Here is a 25,653-nt window from a genome sequence, read left to right on the forward strand (position 1 = left end):
ATTAAAATTTAATACTTTTTTTGTTTTACTTATCAAGCATTTAAAAAAAATTATTTACTGTTTAATTTACACCCAAGTTAGTTAGCATATGATGCAATTATGATTTCAGGAGTAGATTCCTTAATGCTCCTGACCCACTTAGCCCATCTCCCCTCCCCCACCCCTCCAGCAACCCTCTGTTTGTTCTCCATATTTAAGAGTCTCTTATGTTTTGTCCCTCTCCCTGTTTTTATATTATTTTTGCTTCCCTTCCCTTATGTTCATCTGTTTTGTATCTTGAAGTCCTCATATGAGTAAAGTCATATGAGTTTTGTCTTTCTCTGACTGACTAATTTCACTTAGCATAATACCCTCTAGCTCCATCCACATAGTTGCAAATGGCAAGATTTCATTCTTTTTGATTGCTGAGTAATACTCTGTCGTATACACATATACCACATCTTCTTTATCCATTTATCCATTGATGGACATTTGGGCTCTTTCCATACTTTGGCTATTGTTGATAGTGCTGCTATAAACATTGGGGTACATGTGCCCCTTTGAAACAGCACACCTGTATCCCTTGGATAAATATCTAGTAGTGCAATTGCTGGGTCTGTAGGGTAGTTCTTTCTAATTTTTTGAGGAACCTCCACACTGTTTTCCACAGTGGGTGTACCAATGTGCATTCCCACCAGCAGTGCAAAAGAGATCCTCTTTCTGTGCATCCTCGCCAACATCTATTGTTGCCTGAGTTCATTCTGACAGGTGGTAGCTCATTGTAGTTTTGATTTGTATTTCCCTGATGATGAGTGATGTGAAGCATTTGTTCATGTGTCTGTTAGCCATCTGGATGTCTTCTTTGGAAAAGTGTCTATTCATGTCTTTGCCCATTTCTTCATTGGATTATTTGCTTTTTGGGTGTTGAGTTTGGTAAGTTCTTTCTAGATTTCGGATACTAAACTTTATCTGATATGTCATTTGCAAATATCTTCTCCCATTCCGTAGGCTGCCTTTTAGTTTTGCTGATTGTTTCCTTCGCTGTGCAGAAGCTTTTTATTTTGATGAGGTCCCAATAGTTCATTTTTGCTTTTGTTTCCTTTGCCTCCGGAGATGTGTTGAGTAAGAAGTTGCTGCGGCCGAGGTCCGTTGACCAGGTTTTTGCCTGATTTCTCCTCTAGGAGTTTGGTTTCCTGTCTTATGTGGAGATCTTTCATCCATTTTGAATTTATTTTTGTGTATGGTGTAAGATAGTGGTCTAGGTTCATTTTTCTGCATGTTGCTGTCCAGTTTTCCTAGTACCATTTGCTGAAGAGACTGTCTTTATTCATTAGCTATTTTTTCCTGCTTTGCCAAAGATTAGTTGGCCATATGTTTGTGGGTCCATTTCTGGGTTCTCTATTCTGTTCCATTGATCTGAGTGTCTGTTCTTGTGTCAGTATCATACTGTCTTCATGACTACATAAAATTTAAATTTTAAATCAACAAAGTAAAAGCCTTAAATCCATTGATGGTAGTGGTATTTACAGACAATATGCAAAATCCACATGAACACAGAGAATCCCTTCACAAACCAGAAGGTTTAGTAAGCAGCATTTATTACTGGCATTCTTTCCAATCTATGTTTAGTGGCAAGACTTAACATGTTAAAAGAATTACATATTCACACAAAAATAATTCAGCTATGATGTAGATGAAGTAATCTAAAGTACTGAGATAGAAGAAAGGTTTCTAAGAAATTAAGTGAAAAAAAGAATTGTGAAAATGGTATATATAGTTGGACCCTCATTTTTGGCAATCATTTTTAAAACTGTGAAATAAGTCATACAAATAAAATCTACCAAAGATAGAATGAATAATAAACACTTGGGGCACCTGTGTGGCTCAAGCAGTTAAGCATCCAACTCTTGATTTAGGCTCAGGTCATGATCTTACAGTTCGTGAGATAATAAACAATCAAATACACATAATAAACACTCAAATATCTTCTGCTCCCTCAACAAAATGATCACTCTTTTGCCACTCAAATCCAGCAAATCTCTGCTGAATCTTTTCTTCCTCCTTCTCCATAAAGGTTTTGCATAGTTTTGAAATCTACCTAAAATCTCTCCTTGGACATTTTTTTTGCTGAACTAATTCTGAGATTTATTCATGTTAATGTGTATAGCAATTTTTTCACTATGCAATGAGGGAAATCTCAATAATTTTTGCAGATCAGATGAGTGTAAAATGTTACGGTTTTCATTTTAATTTCTCTGATTGTTTAGAAGTTTGAGAAAAAGAGCACACATGTGCGGGGGAAGGGCAGACACAGAAGGAGAGAGAGAATCCCAAGGAGGCTCTGCACCACTGTCAGCAAAGAGCCTGATGCAGGGCTCAAACCCACAAACCGTGATATCATGACCTGAGCCAAAACCAAGAGTCGGATGCTCAACCAACTGAGCCACTCAGGTCCCCCTCTCTGATTTCTACAGACATCCAATATGTACATTTGCTAGTCTTTTTGTTCTTTTGTGATAAGCCTCTCAGTATTTTTGCCTATTTTTCTAGTAAGCTGTCTTTTTTCTTGATTTATAGAAATTCTTTAGTTTGGAACTCAATCATGCTTGGTCACGTATGTTGGAAATATCTTAATTTTATTTTAATGATATTTTCTGATGAATAGAGAATTTAGATTTTAATATAGTTCTTACATCATTAAAAAAAACACAAAAGAAATCTCATATAGTCACTTTTGTGCATAAAATATGCTTAGAAAAACAATGTGGTGAACACAGACCAAAGCAATAACAATGTTAATATCTAAGGGTTCAGGTAATATGGGACTTTGTTTTCTGCATTATATGTCTGTAATGTTTAAATGTCACTATGTAAAATGAGGTGTATTATTTCCTTCTTCACTGGGGTCCTTCTAGGGAGTTTACAGATAGGGTCAGGGTGCTCATGAGCAAAACCTTTTATTTTTATGTGCATTTTTCTTCACAGAGGTTCCATAACTTTCCCTAGATTCTCAAAGGGGTTTAGGATCACAACAATGCTAAGAATACAGCTCTACATGGTTATATAAATGTATAATGTTTAGAGGCAGAGAGTCTTCCTTGGGTTCCATGGTGTGACTTTGGGGAAATTACTTAACCTCTCTATGTTGGTTTCATAATAGTGAGTTTATTAATAGAATTTGATCCATTAGGTTGTTGTAAGGTTCAAATAAGTGAATACTTACTAAATAAATAATACTTAAGCTGCTTAGAATAGGGCCACATTCATTTAAGTGTTCAATAAATGGTCATGATTCTTAATTCCTGACTATTTCAGATGAAAACTAAAAAAAATTATGACAGATTCAGTACTTTAATAGACTTTTTTTGGGTAAGGGGCGGACATTCCTGATTAAGCCCACCTACTAAAAATAGGTACTAATAGTTATGAAATAAACAAGTGTAATATTGCTACAACAGACTAGTATCTCTATAAAATCTCTCTCAGAAGTGTTTAAGAACAAACTGTGTAAGTATCAAACAAGTTATAGGATGCTTACAAAAAAACATTTCCTATTATTTTGTCTCCCTGGTGCCCTATTCTTATCAGAGACCAGGATGATAACATCAGAAACAACTGCAATTTTTAGTAAACAGGTCTCTTCATCTTTGCTGATAAAGATCAACTATTACTTAGGACAGAATTTGAATCAGTTCAAAATGAATGCATTTAGAAGGGATTTATAAGATAACCTTATGGTATCTTAAGAGTTGAAATGGCTTACTTTGTATTTTTTAAAAAATGGACAGAGTTCTTAGGAAAATGTCTCCATTATTTTCTACATCTGCTTGGATAAAATTTCCACGGCCAAAGTTCCAAGCTTTGTATATAGTTCTTAGAAAACCCTTATGGAGTTTTAAAAGAGAACCCACTTAACAATCTATGTTTGAACTTCTGTAAACAAATAACATTTTCCTCAAGAGCTTCCTTTGTTAGCCATTAAATCTTTAGCTGAAAGAGGCCTACCAATTAGGGCCAGTTTGACCACATATTTTTAATATGTTACCTGTCTTCAGGTTGTGTTCTGTTGCTAAACCTGTGACTATTTAATCAACAGATACCCTTACCTTTCTATTTGGTGCCAGGATTGTTCTAGTGAACAGAGGGAACAAACAATAATCCCCACCCTCATATACTTTATGTTGTAGTATGAGAAGATATAATAAGAAAATAAGTAGACAGTATTTTAGCAAAGGAAAGGGCTTTGGGGAAACACTAAAGGAGAGCAAAGGTAAAGGGGAGTGCTTTTGAGTTGCAATTCTGAATACAGCAGGACTCAATGAGAAATAAGATGACATCCGAATGAAGATGTGAAGGAAGCAAAGTAGATTTGGAGAAATAAGTTGAAGGAGGTGATATAGGTTTCTGGATGAATAATATTCCAGGCAGAGAAAATAGTTACTTGACTGAAGCCCTGCAATTGGACCTTGCTTTGTAGTGTTTAAAGAACATCAAGGAAGTTAGTGTGGCTAATGCAAAGTATCAAAGGGCAAAGAGAACAGAAGGGTGAAGAGGTGATGGTGGGTAAAATTATGTTCACTTTACAGACTTTGGCTGGATCTCTAAATCTAATGAAGAAGCCACCGAAAAACTTTGAGAAGAGTGACATGACCTGATGTATATTTTTAAAGAATCACAACTCATGTGTTAAAAACAGACTGTAGGGGGATAAAGGCAGAAGGAAAGGAATAGTAACTGGAATAATTCAAATAAGAAATGATATTGTATTGAACTAGGACTACTACAGTGCAGGTGGTAAGAAGTGGTCAGGTTGTGGATATATTTTTAAGGCAGAATGAGCAGTATTTCCTGACAGATCTGATGTTGGGTGTGACAGAAAGAGGCAGCAAGGATGACTCTCAACATTATGACAGAGTAAAGAAAGATGGGGCTACCACTGAGATGGAAGATTAGGGGTTGAGAACTTCTGAAGAGAAAGATTGTGGATACAGTTTAGGAAACACTGATGTCTTATCAGACAGAGACATAGATGTGGAGATGGTTGGCACGCAGTTGGATATGTGACTCTGGAGCTCAGAGGGAGATCTATCTTCGAGATATATAAATTTGGGAGTCATTAGCATGTGGATAATGCTTAAAACCATGAGATCACCAAGAATTTGCAAGGAAAGAAAGATAAAAAGAATCTTGTATAGCTCCACCAAATGCACTACAAGCAAATGCTCTTTAGCACTGACAAACACCTGGGTCTGAAATTGTGCTGCATTTTAAAACATTTAAGATGTAAATCAGTGTATTTAAAAATCAAATTTAAACTTCTGAATCCAGCATAAATAAAGTGCTGACTTGCTATAATAACGTCCTTGAGGTTCATGCTATTGTTGCATTTGAGTCTAGTGATCTTGTTTTTCATCTTTAAACCCCTGGTATCTAGCATAATGCCTTGTATAGAAGAAAAATCAGTAAGTAATTATTGTGATTGATGAATGAGAAAAAAAAAATATTTGACTAGGGCAGCAGTTCTCAAGCTTTTTGGCCTCTGGATTTTACACTCTTAAAAAATTACTGAGGAGAAAGCAGGAAAAAAACCTCTCTGACCTCAACCGCAGCAATTTCTTACTTGACACATCCCCAAAGGCAAGGGAATTAGAAGCAAAAATGAACTACTGGGACCTCATGAAGATAAAAATCTTCTGCACTCCAAAGGAAACAATCAACAAAACTAAAAGGCAACCAATGGAATGGGAAAAGATATTTGCAAATGACATATTGGACAAAGGGCTAGTATCCAAAATCTATAAAGAGCTCACCAAACTCCTCACCCGAAAAACAAATAATCCAGTGAAGAAATGGGCAGAAGACATGAATAGACACTTCTCTAAAGAAGACATCCAGATGGCCAACCAACACATGAAAAAATGCTCCACATCACTCATCATCAAGGAAATACAAATCAAAACCACACTGAGATACCACCTCACACCTGTCAGAATGGCTAACATTAACAACTCAGGCAACAACAGATGTTGGCGAGGATGCAGAGAAAGAGGATCTCTTCTGCACTGCTGGTGGGAATGCAAACTGGTATAGCCGCTCTGGAAAACAGTGTGGAGGTTCCTCAAAAAATTAAAAATAGATCTACCCTATGACCCAGCAATAGCACTGCTAGGAATTTACCCAAGGGATACAGGAGTGCTGATGCATAGGGGCACTTGTACCCCAATGTTTACAGCAGCACTTTCAACAATTGCCAAATTCTGGAAAGAGCCTAAATGTCCATCAACTGATGAATGGATAAAGAAATTGTGGTTTCTATACACAATGGAATACTACATGGGAATGAGAAAGAATGAAATCTGGCCTTTTGTAGCAACATGGATGGAACTGGAGAGTGTGATGCTAAGTGAAATAAGTCATACAGAGAAACACAGATACCGTATGTTTTCACTCTTATGTGGATCCTGAGAAACTTAACAGAAACCCATGGGGGAGGGGAAGGGGGGGGGAAGGTTAGAGAGGGAGGTAGCCAAAACATAAGAGACTCTTAAAAACTGAGAACAAACTGAAGGTTGATGGGGGGGTGCGAGGGAGGGGAGGGTGGGTGATGGGTATTGAGGAGGGCACCAGTTGGGGTGAGCACTGGATGTTGTATGGAAACCAATTTGACAATAAGTTTCATATTAAAAGAAAATAAATTAAAAAAAAATAAATAAATAAATACAAAAAAAAATTACTGAGGACCCTAAAGAGCTTTTGTTTGTGTGAGCTGTATCTATCATATAATAGATAAAACATTGATATAATCTACCACATTAAAAATTGAAGCACCTTTTTTTTAAATAGGAAGGTCTTAATTAAAATAATTAGCATTTAAAATACATGATTACTGAAGTTACAATTATGTGAAAAACATATTTTACATGGTCAAAAGTCCAGGGCAGACTCTGCCAAATTTGTGTTGGAGATTTATTCAATAAACATTTATTGAACTTGGGTATTTGGCCACACACCATTTAAGCAGATATGCTAAAAACATTAACAATATATAAACACACACACAGGATGTGAGAACAATGAACACATGTTTTTTAAAGTTTCTGATAAACTATCTACTTAAGAAAGAAGGAGATCAAAGAGAATGACAGGGAAAAGAATGAGAGAGAATGAGGGTGAAAAACAATAATGTCTTATGGTTTTTATAAAAATTCTTTTGACCTCATTGACCCTCCAAAAGGGTCTTGGGAATCCTGAGGGATACCCAGACCACACTTAAAGCCTTCAGGAGGGCAATGTGGCAATGTTTCACTGTAGAAATCTTTATTCTTGTTTAACCAGGTATTCCACTTCTAGGAACTCTCCTTGAGGAACTTATGAGAGATGTATACAAAATAAGGCACCATACGTCCATTTAGAATTAAAAACAAAACAAAACCTAGAAACTACTGTTCAAAGAAAAGGATTAAATAAACTATATGTTACAACTATACAATGGATAAGAGTCATTAAAAGCCACTGTTTTGGTAATTATCAAAAAAATTAATAAACAAAAATGTTTAAAACATGTTTGTTATGGAGAACTCAGTATATTACATATTTTGTCTTGTCTCCCATAGGAAGTCTCACTTAGAACAAGAATTTCTTTTAGAGATAATTGTTTGGAAAAGCTTTATATTTTCTAAGGAATGAACATAGAACATATGATGGACAACGAAAAGCATGTAACTCACTTCTTCCTTTGGCCAAATTCTTAGCTAACAGTCCCAAAAGCAGTGGGACTATCTCTTCCTACTACCCCTCTTATTATATAACAGTTTGCAACTACTATGCACTTACTTTATTCTGCCACGTATCATGGCTAGACTTGTAAAGTCTCTCCCAGTAAACTAAATGCTCTTTAATGACTGAAAGCATTTCTTGTCATCTTTGTATTTCACATAACAAAGAGTAGAGGAGCAGGTACTCAATAACTTTGCTGAAATGATTTTAAAGACAGAGATAACGTTTTGAATAACACAAGACTAACAATGACAATTTTTAATATTTCCCCATATATTTTAAGTTAACTTTGGAAAGATTACTCAAATAGAATTTCTTTACTTTTTATATAATAGATTGCTTAGCTCAAAATAAGACCTCCTGTGAACAAACGGCTCTGATGTGTTTCACCACAAAATTTCTAAGGTAGATTTTGCTGACCGTGTAAGAATAGCCAAAAATTCTTTAAAAATTACTTAAATGCAAAGTCAATGTTGTTTAAGGAAGTCTAACATTACTTTACTAAAAAAAACCCCTAAGTTCTAAAACCTCCTAAATAAGATAGATCCTTCCTGCAAAACGAATTGTAAAAAAGAAAAAAAAAAGTGTGTGTGTAGAATGCGAGAACAGAAAATGAGCCCAGAACAAATGATTTTCCTTATCTTGAAAAACAAGCTTTTACAACAACTTGCATGGCAGTATACTCAAACCTTATTACTGTGCTTTTACATGGTTTAGCATACCAGGTAAGCCACACTAAAAATAACCTCTCTTTTATCTTCTTCTTATTAATTTTTTTAAATGTTTATTTATTTTTGAGGGAGGGAGAGAGTGGGAGAGAGAGCGAGCAAGCATGTGAGAGGGGGAAGAGCAGAAAGAGGAGGCAGAATCCATAGCAGGCTCCAGGCTCTGAGCTGTCAGCACAGAGCCCGACATGGGGCTTGAACTCAGGAACCATGAGATCATGACCTGAGCCGAATTTGGATGCTTAACCGACAGAGCCACCCAGGTGCCAGCTCCCACTCTTTTCTTAAACTCTCTCTTCTCTTTCTAATCAGAATACACACACACACACACACACACACACACACACACACACACGAACCTAAACTCTTAGAACTATAAAAAACTTACTGGGCAAATGGCTTAATTTGTGGTTATGTTTGTTAAATCAGTTAAAATCCAAAGTATCTGAGCACTAAAATGTTCTCGGCTTTGCAAATATTATCTTCATAATGAAAATGCTCTAGCAAAACTGTATAACAATGTTGGAAGAGCAGAATAGGTGTTTGAAAACTGGTAAAAATGGGATGAAGAGGAAAATTTTAAAAAGGTATCCAATTAGAAAAGAGGAATAAAATTATTTCTGCTCACAGATGACATGATTTTATTTGTAGAAAACCTTAAAGATTCCACCAAAAAGTGTCAGAACTAATAAATGAATTCAAAAAATAGCAAGATGCAAAATTAACACACAAAAATTGGTTGCATTTCTACACAATGACAATAAAAAAATCCAAAAAGTAAATTAAGAAAACCACTTCATTTATAATAGTATCAAAAGAATAAAATACTTAGGGATTAACCAAGGAGGTGAAAGACAAAGTATGAAAATTATAAACACTGCTGAAATAAATCATTAAAAGACATAAATAAATGGAAACATAATCCATGTTCATCGATTGGAAGACAATATTGTTAAGATGTCAATATCACCCCGGGTGCCTGGATGGCTCAGTCAGTTGAGCATCCAACTCTTGACTGTGGGTAAAATCATGATCTCATGGTTCGTGGGTTTGAGCCCCACTGACAGCACAGACACTGCTTGGGATTCTCTCTCCCCCCGCCCCTCTGCCCCTCCCCAATGCATGCTCTCTAAGTAAATAAACTTTAAAAAATAAAAAAAGATGTTAATATTCTCCAAAGTGATACAGATTCAGAATAATCCTTATCAAATTCGCAAGGGCATTTTTTTTCAAAAACAGGAAAACCTATCCTAAAATTCATATGGAATCTCAAAGGACACCAAATAGCCAAAACAATTCTGAAAAAGAACAAAGTTGAAGAACTCACACTTCCTGATTTCAAAATTTACTACACAGCTATAATAATCAAAATAGTGTGGTATTAGCTTAAAGACAAATGTACATATAGACCACTGGAATAGAATAAAGAGCCCAGAAATAAATTCTACTAGGGGTACCTGGGTGGCTCAGCTGATTAAGTGTCCAAGTCTTAATTTTGGCTCAGGTCATGATCTCACAGTTCGTGGGATAGAGGCCCGCGTCAGGCTCCATGCTGAGTGTGGAGACTACTTGAGATTCTCTCTCTCCCAAAATAAATAAACGTTACAAAAAAAAGAAAGAAAGAAAGAAAGAAAGAAAGAAAGAAAGAAAGAAAGAAAGAAAGAAAGAAAGAAAAGAAATCCTTCTTCTTCTTTTTTTTTTTTTTTTGAAAAGAAATCCTTCTATACATCATCAAATGACTTTTAACAAGGGTGCCAAGATCATTCAATGGGGAAATGCCAAATCTTTTCAATAAATGGTGCTGGGAAAACTGGGTATCCATGCAAAAGAATGAGGCTGGACCCTTATCTAACACCATACACAAAAGTTAACACAAAATAGATAAAAGCTCTAAAAGTAAGGGATAAAAGTATAAAACTCTTATGAGAAAATATAGGGCAAAAGCTTCATGACACTGGACTTAGCAATGATTTCTTGGATAGACACCAAAGGCAAGACAACAAAGAAACAACAGACAAGATGGACTTAATGAAAATTGACACCATCAATGGAGTAAAAAAGGCATCCCCCAAAATAAGAGAAAATATTTGCAACTCATGTAACTGTGAGGAAGAAATATTCTGAATAGAGAATAATTTAAACTTGACAACACCAAAAAAAAAAAAAAAAAAAAATCCAATTAAAAAATGGGCAAAGGACTTGAATAAACATTCCTACAAAGGAGATATGCAAATGGCCAATAAGGACATGTGAATGTTCAACATTATTAATCATTAGGGAAATTCATATCAAAACTATAATGAGATACCACCTCGCACCCATTAGGATAGCTACTATGAGAAACAGAAAGTAACAAATGTTGCCAAGTATGTAGAGAAATTGGAATCCTTGTGCACTCTTGGTAGGAATGCAAAATGGTGTAGCTGCTGTGATGGTGGTTCCTCAAAATCTAAAAAAATAAGAATTACCATATGGTCCAGCAATTCTACTTCCAAAGCAACTGAAAGGTTTTCTAAGAGACGTTTTTGTGCATTCATGTCTATAGCAGTATTATTCACAACAGCTAAAACATGGAAGTAACCCAAATGTCCATGAATGGATGAACGAATCAGCAAAATGTGGGATATAATATACACATTATTCATAATTATCCGTTATGAGTAATAATGAAGTATTCAGCTTTAAGGAGGAAGGAAATTGTGACATATGCCATAACATGGATGAACCTTGAGGACATTATGCTAAGTGAAGTTAAGTCAGTCACAAAATAATACTGTATGATTTCACTCATTTGATGTACTTAGGAGTAGTCAAAATCAGAGCCAGGACATAGAACAGGTGTTGTTAGAGGGTGAAGAAAGGGAATGAGCATTGCTTAATGAGTGCACAGTTTCACTTTTATAAAATGAAAAGAGTTACATTGTAGGTCAACATTATGAGTGTATTTAATACTTCTGAACTGTATATTTAAAAATGGTTAAGATGGCAAATTTTATGAGTATTAGAACACATTAAAAATATTTGGAAAAAAAATGAGGAGAAGGGGGGGAAAATCCAGCATTTAACCTGCCTGTCTCAACTGTACCTCAGGTGACTAAAGAGCTAATGATGGAAGTTGCCTTTTTTATAAAATAGAAAATTCCAGATAATATACATATGAATGATAGGGTGCCACAATTTTGTTAACGCCTATTGAAATAATGGACATGACCATAAATATCAACAGCTGCTGACACTATTAGGAGAGCATTATAATGAATGGTCCATGCCGAGGAAAACTGAAGCCACTGATCAACCTTAACATCACAAAAGAGACAAAAGGTAAATCACCTACCTCTTAATGAACTGAAAGAAACAGCAATACTACCTAGGAAGTATTCTTGATAACAACAACCACAAAAAAAAAAAAGCCCAATTCTGATCAAGACTCCAAATTTAACTACTTGTTACTGGTTTTGAAGAAATACAGGGGACAGAGTCACATGCTAACCCCATGGGGATAAGAACTGGCAAAATCCAGAGTTTGAGACATCCTACAATACAAATAATGTTTTTATGTACCTTGCTTAGCTCCCAATTTGATAAAAACATTTAGGAGATAACTGGGGCATTTTGAATAGTGAGTATTTGATGATATTAAGAAATTATTAATTTTTTTAGGTCTGAAAATGATCTTGTTAAAAATAAAGAAGTCCTAATCATTTAGAGATACAGATTAAAATATTTACAAATGAAATGAAACAACATTCAGGATTCCCTTTGAAATTACCTGGGTAGCAGGGGCTTGTGGATGGTTGTAATAATGAATTGAGTATAGCCACACACTGATAATTATTGAAGCTAAGAGATAATTGCCTATATCATATTATTCTACTTTTGTATGTTTAGAATTTTCCACAGGGCACCTGGGTGGCTCGGTTAGTTAAGTGACTCTTGGTTTCAGCTCTGGTCATGATCTCATAGTCTGGGTTCAAGCCCCACGTTGGGCTCTATGCTGACAGTGCAGAGCCTGCTTGGGATACTCTCTCTCCCTCCCTCGCTCTGCCCCTCCCCTACTTGCTTGTGCACACGTGCTCTCTCTCTCTCTCTCTCAAAATAAACTTAAAAAAAAAAAAGAATTTTGCATAATAAAAAGTTGTAAAAAGCCTTTGAAAATTTTAAATTCATAAGCTAAATATTTTCTTATGATTAAATTTAGAGCATTTATCAATAATTTTTTTAATTTTTAATTTTTATTTATTTTTACTTTTTTTGAGAGGGCACATGTACATGGGGAAGGGGTAAAGGGAGAGGGAGAGACAGAATCTTAAGCAGTTCCACGCTCAGCATGGAGCCTGAAGTGGGGCACAATCTCACAACAGTGAGATCATAACCTGAGTTGAAATCAAGAGGCAGATGTTTAACCAACTGAGCCACCGGGTAGTACCCCTAGTCAATAATTTTTCAATTAAAGGGAAAGAAACATCGGGCAACAGGTGTCTAACTTATGAATTCGTTATAAGTGGAGAATCCAAAAATAACAAGTAAAGATTCATTTATTATATTTAGTACTTTTAATGTGTATTCAGTATCATTAACTTCCTTATAACCTTGTAACATTTTGGTTTTTACATTCAATTCAACAGGATTTTTTTTTTTTTTTTTTTTTTTGAGAGAAAGAGAGGGTGCAAGTGAGCTAGGGGCAGCGAGAGACAGAGGGAGAATCCCACAAGGGGCAGAGAGAGGGAGAGAGGGGGGAGAGAGAGAGAAGTCAGGGTCACCTGGGGCTCGTTTTACCTGAAGCAGGGCTTGAGCTCAACCAGTGTGGGACTTGAACTCATGACCTGAGCTGAACCCAGAAGTTTAACGACTGAGCCACCCAGGCGCCCTCAATAGGAAATTATTACTAAGAAAAGAGTAAATAAAATCTCATAATTCTTTGGCAGTTCTAAAGAAATATTTTACATTTATGTGCAACTTACCTGCTGTAAAATCTGCAGTCAGATCAATAAATGAATGAGAATGTGGAATTCGCATTTTACTTTTAGTGGTCAACGCAGGATGCCATGACAAATTCCTAAAAAAAAAAATAATTTTCTTAAGGCAAACATCAAATAAGCATTGTTTTAAAACAGAAAAATCTCCGGGGCGCCTGGGTGGCTCAGTCGGTTAAGCGTCCGACTTCGGCTCAGTTCTGATCTCACTGTTGGTGAGTTTAAGCCCTGCATCAGGCTCTGTGCTGATAGCTCAGAGCCTGGAACCTGCTTCAGATTCTGTGTCTCCCTCTCTCTCTCTCTCTGTGACCCTCTCCTGCTCACACTCTCTCTCTGTCTGTCTGTCTCTCTCTCTCTCAAAAGTAAATAAACATTAAAAATAAATAAATAAATAAGTAAATAAACAGAAAAATCTTTGCCTGTAAGATATTTTAAAAATTTATTGATTTTTGTTGAGATATTTCTCACACCATAAAATTCACTCTTTTAGAGTATCCAATTCAGCAGTTTTTAGTACAGTTTGCAACCATCACCACTAATGACTTTGAAAACATTTCATCACCTCAAAAAGAAACCCTGTATCCATTAGTTGCTTCCCATTCTCTTTTCCTTCCTGCCCTTGGCAACCAGTAATTTGCTTTCTATCACCTTGGATTTCCCTATTCTGGATATTACATATAAATGGAATCATAGAAAATGTGACCTTTTGTGTCTGGTTTCTTTCACTTAGTATGCTAATTTCAGGTTCATCCGTGTTGTAGCATGTGTCAGTACTTCAGTACTTTAATGGCTGAATAATATTTCACTGTATGGCTACATTTTTTTGTTTATCCATTTTTCTGTTGATGGACATTTGACTTGTTTCCACTCTTGGCTATTATAAATAATGGGGTAATGAATATTTCATGTACAAGTTTTTTTTTGTTTTGTTTTTTTTTTTTAACATTTATTTATTTATTTTTGAGACAGAGAGAGACAGAGCATGAACGGGGGAGGGTCAGAGAGAGAGGGAGACACAGAATCAGAAACAGGCTCCAGGCTCTGGGCTGTCAGCACAGAGCCTGATGCGGGGCTCGAACTCACAGACTGTGAGATCATGACCTGAGCTGAAGTCGGACGCTTAACCGACTGAGCCACCCAGGCGCCCCAATGTATAAGTTTTTATGTGGACATATGTTTTAAGTTTTTTTGGGTATATAACTAAGAATTGCTGGATCACATGGTAATTGTATGCTTAACTGTTTGAAGAACCATCAAACTGTTTTCTTACCAAGTGGCTTCACCATATTGTTTTTAACTAGCAATGTCAGAGGGTTCCAACATCTACATCTCTTTATCAACATTTATTATTTATTGTCCTTTTGTTTTATTATAGCTATGCTAGAGGGTGTGTATCTCATGGTTTTGATTTGTATTTTCCTGGTGGTTAATGATGTTGAGCATGTTTTTATGTGTGTATTGGCCATTTGATCCTCTTCTTTGGAGAAAGGTCTATTCAAATCCTTTGCCTATTTTCAAATTAGATTATTAAATATAATGTTTTATTTTTGAGTTGTAAGAGTTCTCACACTCTGCACATTGTCTTCTTACTTTCTTGATAGTGTCCTGTGATACACAGAAGTTTTAATTTTCATGAATCCAGTTCATCCTATTTTTTCTTTTTATTGTTCTTATGCTGTCATATTTAAGAATCCATTTCAAAATCCAAGTTCATAAAGATTTAGCCCCACGCTTTCTCCTGATAATTTTATAATTTAACTCTTATATTTGTCTTTGATTCTTTTAATTATAAAAAAGTGATTTAATATTATCATGGATCTTTTTTCAAGACACTTTAGAATGATAATGATTACCTTTTATGAATATTAATCCCAACATTTTGAGCCAAGCAAAAGAATAAATTTAAAACCTTACCTCACACCATATATCAAAAATTAACTCAAAATGCATCAAAGTGCTGAAACTATAAAACTCTTGAATGAAAGCATGGGAAAATGTTCATGACCTTGGATTTGGAAATGATTTTTTAAATATAACACCAAAAAAGGGGCACCTGGGTGGCTCAGCTGGTTAAGCACCAACTTCAGGTCAGGTCATGATCTCATGGTTTGTGAGTTTGAGCCTCACATCAGGCTTGCTGCTGTCAGCAAGTCAGTGCAGAGCCCACTTCAGATCCTCTGCCACTCTCTCTCTGCCCCTCCCCCATGTGCACTCTCCCAATAAATATTAAAAAAAAAAACAAAACCCATTTTTAATATAACACCAAAGAAGAAACAGATGAATTAAGTTAATCAAAATTAAAAACCTTTGTACATCAGAGGATACTATCAGGGAACTGAAAAGACAATTTCATAGAATGGGAAAAAATACTTGCAAATATCTTACCTCTGATAAAGATCTAATATCTAGACTATATTCAGAACTTTTACAACTCAATAATAAAAACCTGATTAAAAAATGGGCAAAGCACTAGATATTTCTCCTAAGAATATACACAAATAGCTACTAAGCATGTCAAAAGATGCTCACCATCATTAGTCATTAAGAAATTGTAAAAGAAGACCATAACGAGAAACCACTTCACAATCACTATGATCGCCAAGAATCAAAAGCCAAGTTAAGTGTTGGGGATGAGTTGAAGAAATAGGAAATCTCATATACTGTTGGTGGGAATATAAAATGGTGCATTAGTTGTGGAAAACAGTTTGGAAACAGTGTGGAAAACAGTTCTTCAAAAAGTTCTTTCAAAAAGTGGAACACAGAGTTAACACATAATCGCATTTCTACACTTGGGTATATACCCAAAACAATGGAAGACAGGTATTCAAACAAATACTAGTACATGAATGCCTATTCACAAAAACCTGGAAATAACCTAAATGTCCACCAATGGATGAATGAATAAACAAAATACCATCTATTCATACAATAGAAATATTATTCAGTCAGAGGCATGTGGGTGGCTCAGTCGGTTAAGTGTTTGACTTGGGCTCAGGTCATGATCTCACGGTTCATGAGTTTGAGCCCTGCATTGGGCTCTTTGCTATCAGCACAGAGCCTGCTTCTGATCTTCTGTCTTCCTCTCTCTCTGTCCTTCCTCTGCTCTCTCAAAAATAAACATTAAAAAAATATTATTCAGTGATAAAAAAACTAAAGTACTGATACATGGTACAACATGAATGAACCGTTAACACATTATGCTATGTGAAAGAAGCCAGACACAAAAGGTCACATCCTGTAAGATTTCACTTAGATAGAGAGAAAGTAGATTCGTGGTTGCCAAGGACTGGGTGGGGGGGAGGGAAAATGATTGCTTAATTGGTACAGGGTTCCCTTTCAGAATGATGAAAAGCTACTGGAAGTAGGTGATGGTTGTAAAACATTGTAAATATACTAAATATCATTAAATTGTATACTTCATATAGCTAATTATAGGTTATATAAATTTTATTTCATTATAAAAAAAATAGTACATACTTTTCATATATTCCTCATCCAGTTTCCCCTAATACAACCATAGAATAATTATAAAACCATGAAGGTTACACTAGTAGACTGTTATGAACTATAGAAGAAGTTTAAATAAAATAATTTCTCTATTCCTCATCAGTAGAACACACTCCAGTGTCAAAGGGATTCCCATTTATGAAGGCCCCACTTTACTTTTCTTAGTGGTATCTGTGTACACTTTTCTCTACTAATAGCACGTTTTAAGATGCAAGCTCCTCTGGATATCCTGATTCAGAAATATTTCTATCTATATCACCTAACCAGGACATGGCTCCCAAGTAGTGGCTGAAATGAATCATGGTCCAAACAGCAAATAACTTGCTGGACTACATTATACTTTCAAGTAGCATCACCTATTCTTCTCTACCTCTAGTAAGAACATGCTACTTTTTAAAAAAAATAACATGTTCCAGTGAAATATGGAAGCACAGATGTCATCTCCAAAGATAAATTTAAGGCTAAGTAAGTCCAAATTAATTGTCAACATAGCATCCAATTGACTGGAGAGCAAACAAGGTTTATTTGAATTTGGTTTTGATGTATTGGGAAAGCAGAGAGAAAAATTGACTAATTTGCTCTTGGCAGGTGGAATCTGGGAGAAAGAATAACAATCATCAGGAGAATATTCTCCCTACACAAAGGGTCTAAGTTCCACAAACAGTAACCTCTTCCCTATAGCCTTCTTCCACATTTTTTAGCATACAGTAGGTCTCATCTGTTAACTAAACAAGACAGTAAAAACAAAACTAAGCAATGTTCGTATACCTTGATTTTATTTTTTAACCCAAATCCCATAATAAAAGGTTATGGCAATAAAATATTAAAGTGAGAAATCATATTCAGCATTAGCATTCATGTCATGTTCTTTTTTCACACTACACAACATGAGAAATGCCTAAAATAATTTCAATCAAGTCCAATTTAATAATGGCTGGTTCATTTCTTTTTAAGATAGACCATTTATTCATAAGTTCTTTAAATTCTAAGCATTGAAGTATTTTCAATTACTAACAAAATAATCAGATGCAGGTTAGAGAAATTCTACAAGTTTAACCCAAAGTCATTTCAGAAGAGTTTCCTAATGTTCTCAACAAGTTTGTAATTACAGGCCAAAAGTAAATTAAAAAACACAAGCTTCTATAGAATTGAGCTCAATAAAGTTAATCATGTGGTTGTTTTTAATTACTACCTGAGAAATTATCGATCTCATTCCCTAAAGAATTTTTTATAGGTATGCTTTGAAATTAATTACCATTAGAATTTTTGGAAAACTTCAACTAACTCCTAGAAACTACTTGACAAAAATGTACATTTCAAATAAAGATTCCAGAAGAGTGATAAAGCAAAAATTATGAAGTGGCAGACTATAGGCCCAATTCAACATGAAAATGTGTTTTATTTAGCTCACACATTGTTTTAAATATTCTGAATTCACTGGTAAAGCTTAAATTTAAAAAATGAGATTTCACATAAAAATCTGGATTTCCAGCTTCTCTTGAAATACCTGGTCAGGTAACCAACTAGCTCTTTTTAGACAGATCTATAGTGTTTATGGGCAGGTGAAGTCCCAACCTTCTCAAACTGCTTCGCTCACTTTGGTTTCCTTCTGGGTCCCCTTAGACATTTGAGTTGCAACTCGTAACAAAATACTAATTGTAATCTTGCTTTCTGGAACATTTCAAATCAATAGTCAAGGTCTTCAGAGTATTTTAAGTTTTATACTTGTTGCCTATACTCTGTTAATTTACAGTAATGTCTCTTAAAAGGCAGTTAACTTGATCCTTATACTTTATATATATATTGTATATATATTATATTATATATTGTGTATATAAATATATACTATATATATTGTGGGGGGAGAAGGGAAGAGCTATTATTTCTTTTTGTGGAGCACTGTAAGATGGCTGAAAATTTAATGTACATACAGTTGTATATCAGAATTCAATTGTTTAAAAATTTACAGTTGAAAATAAAACTAATCTCTCCCTACTTTTACTGTTGTTCTTTGTGTGTATCACTTTTTCAATAAGAAGCAACAGATACCATCTTTAGAAGCAACTATGTTCATATAAACTATAATCTTCTCATATATGTGCTCAACTTCATTTGAAAGTGAAGGTCACAAATACAAACTGTTCTGATTACAAAGGAAGAAACAGCAGAGATGATAAAATGGGCAGTTCTGAACCATGCTGAGTCTATTTGTTGACATTTCTTGACCTCTGTAGAAAATTCCAATTATTAGCTCCCTACCAACCCCACAGGAAATATAATTATGTCAAGGTGTTCTAATTTGTGGGCACCATTACCCTTAATAACAAAGAATAGCATTTATCAAAAGATGAATTTAAATGTAATTAATGTCAGCTGTAGCTTTTGGTTGCCTATGGTAACCGCTCTTTGAAATGACTGGTAATCCACCCACTTTTCAATGATCAGTCTATACTGAATTATCATTATTTTAGATAACCAGATAGAAGCAGTTACCAGGAAATGGGTCTTAGCATGCCTCATGAAGCTCCCTAGTTCTTTAGTCCAGTGGTCTTCAAACATTTTTGCTAAGATAGGCTCCAAAGTAATTTTTAAAAACCATGTATGCCTTCACACATTCAAGTGCATTTTTAAAAAATGTAATCTAAATATTTTCATCAGTTTAAATAGCTATAAATATGTAACTTTCAAATCCATTAGAATTATTGAGATTTTAAAATATACTTAATTTCACTTAGCATCACACTCTCCAGTTCCATCCACGTTGCTAGAGAACAAACTGAGGGTTAATGGGGGGTGGGAGGGAGGGCAGGGTGGGTGATGGGTATTGCGGAGGGCACCTTTTGGGATGAGCACTGGGTGTTGTATGGAAACCAATTTGACAGTAAATTTCATATATTAAAAAATAAAAAAAAATAAAATAAAATAAATAAAATATACTTAAAAAAATTTTTTTTAAGTTTTATATATTTATTTTGAGAGAGAGAGAGAGAGAGAGCATGAGCAGGGGAGGTGGAGAGAGAGAATACCAAGTAGACTGTGGGGCCTGAACTTATGTGGGGCCTGATGTGGGGCCTGAACTTATGAACCATGAGATCATGACCTGAGCTGAAAATAGGAGTTGGACGCTCAATCGACTAAGCCACTCAGGAGCTCCTAAAATAATTATTCTTTTTTTTTTTAAATTTTTTTTTTTAACGTTTATTTATTTTTCGAGACAGAGAGAGACAGAGCATGAACGGGGGAGGGGCAGAGAGAGAGGGAGACACAGAACCGGAAGCAGGCTCTGATGGCCCAGAGCCCGACGGGGGGCTCGAACTCACGGACCGCGAGATCGTGACCTGAGCTGAAGTCGGGCGCTTAACCGACTGAGCCACCCAGGCGCCCCTAAAATAATTATCCTTAAAAGTATATCTGTGGAATATAAATACCATACTGAATTTTTGTTCACCATCATCCACACACACAAAAATCACATGAAAAAGACGGCGTGAAAAATTGGGGGAGGAGTACCCTAAACTCACCTCATCCCACATACACAACTAGATAACACTCACATTAGTGTAAATAACCCAGGAAACAATCCAAAGATTGGCAGAACTCCAAAATTAAATATAGAGAAGTGGCCACATCTAAGAAGATAGGAAATGCAGAGACACTGTGGGGAGCCAAAAGGACCCACAGGACTGTTCACAGGAGGGAGAGATACTGTAGGGAGATAAACAGACTCTCACAACAGGAAGTTCCCACAGAGAAGAAGAATCTCCCTAACATTTGGCTTTGAAAACCAGAAGGGCCAAATTTCATGAGTTCTTACAACCAGCAGGATTAAAACTTGAAACCTCAAAAATTAGAGTCTCTACTCCGGGGGAACTGGGAAGGCAAGAGAAAACTGAGTCACTGCCCTTAAAAACACGGCACAATAAACAGCTTGAGGAGATACAACACAGAAGCAGCAGTTTGAAAAGTGCCAGGGTCATATAGAAGGGAGATTTGTTTATACTAATTTCAGAGTGTATGCTGGAGGGGCAGGCCTCCGTGGGAGACTTCTCTGGGAACAAAGAGGATGGCAGGTGCCATTTCCCTCTCCTACTTCCCAGCATAAATACATGTCCACCTGCGGGAACTGGTGCAGTGCCAACACTCTCGATCTAACTTGCTTATACCACAAGTCCTGCTCCCACAGGTCCCTTCTCCCAGAGGACCCACACAAACCTTGCTAACACTGCACACCTGCCCCCACATACTTTGTGGATCTGTTCCCTCCAAACCAGGTGGCCTCAGTACTGGTGACTGCAGCTTCCCTCCTGCAAAGGACCTGCCTGCAAACCTCTCAAAAACTGCAGGTCCTACTCCAACACACTTTGCAGATCCACACCCTCAGATACTCTCTTGGCCAGTGCACACCCAAAACAACCAAAGGCCTGGTAGTGTGCAAGCAGTCCTGCCCAAAGTCAGAACAACTCCAAAGTAACTTCTGCCTCAGAAAGGGGGAAAGATAATCCCACACACACCAGTCAGATTAGGGACCCAGCAGTGGGCTGGAGAGAGACAGCTGGTCTGTGTGCAGTCCCAGCCCACCAATCAAAGCTTCTTAGGGGAGGACACAGGGATGGCATCCTGCAGTTTGGTGTTACTGCACCTCTGACAAATGCCTGGTCTGACTAAACTAGTAACACAGGGACCAAACACTGCCCACAACAGACCAACAGAGCCATTGCCTGGACTGAAGGCAAAAGTGGCTCAGCCACAAAAGCAGGGCAAAGGCAACACAAATAGGAGAAATTCCTGAAGTGCTAGGTTCTGGTGAACAGGGGACACTACATGACCTCTTCCTCATAAGGACACAACTTTCAAGAGCAAGAGATGTAGCTAACTTTGCTAACATATAGAAACAGACTGGAGATTTAGGCAAAATGAGAAGAGAGAGGAATATGTCCTGAATGAAAGAACAGGACAAATCACAGCAAGACACCTAAGCAAAACAGAGATAAGTAATATGACTGATAGAGAATTTAAACTAATGATCATAAAGATACTCATTGGGTTTAAGAGTGGAGGACCTCAATGAGAACCTAAACAAAGAGACAGAAACCATGAAAAAGAACCAATCAGACTCAATAACTGAAATTAAAAATATACTAGAAGTAATCAATAGTAGAGTAGAGGAAGCAGAAGACCAGATCAGCAACTTGGAGGACTGAGTAATGGAAAGCAAGCAAACTGAACAGGAGAGAGGGAAAAAGATAATACAAAATGAGAATAGACTTAGGGAACTCAGCAACAACCATCAAATGTACTAACATTCCCATTATAAGGATCCCAGAAGAAGAAAAGAGAGAATAGGGGGCAGAAATTTTATCTGAATAAATAGCTGAAAACTTCCCAAGTGTGGGGGAAGAAAACATATTCAGACTCAGAAGGCACAGAGATCTCCCAACAAACAAACAAACCCAAAGAGGTCCACACCATGACATAATATTAAAATGACAAAAAGTAGTTAGGGGGAATTTTAAAAGCAGAACGAGAAAAAGAAAACAGTTACAGAGGAAACCCCATAAAGCTATCAGCTCATTTTTCAACAGAAACTTTGCAGGCCACAGAGAATGGCATGATATATTCAAAGTACTGAATGGAAAAATCTTCAGCCAAGAATGCAACAAGACTACCATTCAGGATAGAAGGACAGATAAAAAGTTTCTCAAAGTTAAGGAATTCATGACCATTAAACCAGCCCCACAAGAGATCTTTAAGGGGACTCTTTGAATAGAAAGGATAGAATATAAGTAATAGCAAGAAAAGTAGGAAGCACAAAAGCAGAAAAATAAGTATATTGTAAAAATCAGTCAAGGGATTCACAAAATAAAAGGGAGTAAAGCATACTTTACCACATACCTAAAATGTGGGGGTGGGGGGGGCTGAGGAGCAAACAATGGTTCAAACTTAAGTGAGCACCAGCTTAATATAGACTGCTATATGCAGAAGATGTTACATACAAAGCAAATGGTAACCACAAATCAAAAACCAGAAAAAAGATTTACAAAAAATAAAGGGAAAGGAATCTAAGCATACCACTAAACAAAGCCAACTAGCCATGAGAGAAAAGAGCAAGAGAGGAAAGGAGATAACTACAAAAACAACCATAAAACAAGGAATAAAATGGCAACTAAGTACATAACTATCAATAATTACTTTGAATGTAAGTGGACTTGACACTCCAATCAAAAGACATAGGGTGAGGGGCGCCTGGGTGGTTCAGTCGGTTAAGCGTCTGACTTTGGCTCAGGTCATGATCTCAAGGTTCATGACTTTGAGCCCCGCATCGGGCTCTGTCCTGACAGCTTGGAGCCTGAAGCCTGCTTCGGATTCTGTGTCTCCTTCTCTTTCTGCCCCTCCCCTGTTCATCCTCTGTCTTTCTCTGTCTCTCAATAATAAATAAATGTTAAAAATAATTTAAAAAGCCAATATTCCTGATGAACATAGATGCAAAAATTCTCAATAAAATATAAGCAAATTGAGTCAAGACAATACATGAAAAAATCCACCAAAAAACTGCCAGAACTGTAACACAAATTCAGTAAAGTTGCAGGATACAAAATCTACACACAGAAATCTTTGCATTTCTACATACCAATAATGAAGCAGCAGAAAGAGAAATGAATGAATCTATCCCATTTACAACAGCACCAAAAACCCTAAGATACGTAGGAATAAACCTACACAAAGAGTTAAAGACCTGTACCGTCTACACAACATTCATGAAAGAAACTGAAGGTAACACAAAGAAATGAAAAGAGACATTCTATGCTTATAGATCAGAAGAACAAATACTGTTAAAATGTCTATACTACCCAGAACAATCTACACATTTAATGTAATCCCTATCAAACTAGCAACAACATTTTTCACAGAGCTAGAGCAAACAATCCTAAAATTTGTATGGAACCACAAAAGACCCTAAATAACCAACGCAAAAGCAAAGCTGGAGGAGGCATCACAATTCTGCACTTCAAGTTATATTACAAAGCTGTGGTAATCAAAACAGTCTGTACTGGCACAAAAACAGACACAGGTCAGTAGAACAGAAGAAAAAAACACAGAAATGAACCCACAACTATATGGTCAATTAATCTTCAACAAAGCAAAAAGGAATATCCAAGTCTCTTCAACAAATGATGTTAGGAAAACTGGAAAGCAACATGCAAAAGAATGAAACTGGACCACTTACTTACACCATACACAAAAATAAATTCAAAGGATTAAAGACCTAAATGTGAAACCTGAAACTATAAAAATCCTAGAGATAACTTCTTTGATATCAGCCATACAAACTTCTTTCTAGATACATCTCCTGAGTCAAGGGAAGCAAAAGCAAAAGTAAACTATTGGGACTTCATCAAAATAAAAAGCTTCTACACAGTGAAGGAAACAATCAACAAAACCAACATGCCTATGGAATGGGAGAAGATATTTGCAAATGACATATTTGTTAAACGGTTACTATCCAAAATATATACAGAATTTATACAACTCAATACTCAAAAAATAATAATCCAACTAAAAATGGACAAAAGACAAGAGTACACATATTTCCAACAACATACACATGAAAAAGTGCTCTACATCACTGATTACCAGGGAAATAAAATCAAAGCTACAATGAGATATCACCTCAAACCTGTCAGAATGGCAAAATCAACAACACAAGAAACAACAGGTGTTGGCAAAGATGTGGAAAAAGGGGGATTCTCTTGCACTGTTGGTGGGAATGCAAGCCAGTGCATCCCGGGAAAACACTATGGAAGTTCCTCAAAAAGTTAAAAATACAACTACCCCATGATCCAGCAATTGCACTACTAGCTATTTACCCAAAGTATATACAACTATTAATTCAAAGGGATACATACATCCCCATGTATAGTAGCATTATGTACAATAGCAAATTATGGAAACAGCCCAAATGTCTGTCAACTGATGAATGGATAAAGAAGATGTGGTATGTATATACAATAGAATATTACCCATAAAAAGAACAGAATCTTGTCATTTGAAACAATATGGATGGAGCTAGAGAGTATTAGGCTAAGTGAAGTAAGTCAGAGACAAGTGCCATATGATTTCACTCAGATGTGGCATTTAAGAAACAACAAAAAAGCAAAGGGGGAAAAAAAAAAAAAGAGAAGGAGGCAAACCAAGAAACAGACTCTTAAGTATACAGAACAAACTGATGGTCACCAGAAGGGAGCTGGGTGAGGGAATGGGTTAAATAGATGATGGGGAATAAGGAGTGCACTTGTTGTGATGAGCACTGGGTGATGTATGGAATCATTGAATCACTATATTGTATACCTAAAATTAATATTATACTTTAGGGTAACTAACTGGAATTTAAATAAAAACTTAAAATGAGTGAGAGAACTACAGATCAATATTCTCTGATGAACATAGATGCAAACATCTTCAACAAAATATTAGCAAACTGAATCCAAGAACATATTAAAAAAATCATCTACCACAATCAAGTGTGGGATGCAAGAGGAGTTCAACATTGGCAATATCACAATAAGAGAAAGGATAAAAACTATATGATCATTTCATTAGCTGTGGAAAAAGCATTTGACAAGGTACATTTATTCATGATAAAAAACCTCAACTAAGTAGGTTTAGAGGGAACATATTTTAATATAATAAAGGCC

At 36.1% G+C, this 25,653-nt stretch overlaps 1 protein-coding gene across 1 annotated transcript in view; it reads right to left on the reverse strand.

Annotated features, from left to right (window-relative positions):
* The window catches only part of ITFG1 (integrin alpha FG-GAP repeat containing 1), a 342,370-nt gene that overhangs the window by 292,196 nt on the left and 24,521 nt on the right, over positions 1-25,653 (reverse strand). The window contains exon 6 of the mRNA XM_007096707.3: positions 13,442-13,536. Within this exon, the coding sequence (XP_007096769.1) occupies positions 13,442-13,536 (95 nt within the window). The remainder of the gene's footprint in view (positions 1-13,441; positions 13,537-25,653) is intronic.

This window comes from Panthera tigris, chromosome E2 (assembly GCF_018350195.1).
Source record: "Panthera tigris isolate Pti1 chromosome E2, P.tigris_Pti1_mat1.1, whole genome shotgun sequence".
NCBI classification, from domain to species: domain Eukaryota; kingdom Metazoa; phylum Chordata; class Mammalia; order Carnivora; family Felidae; genus Panthera; species Panthera tigris.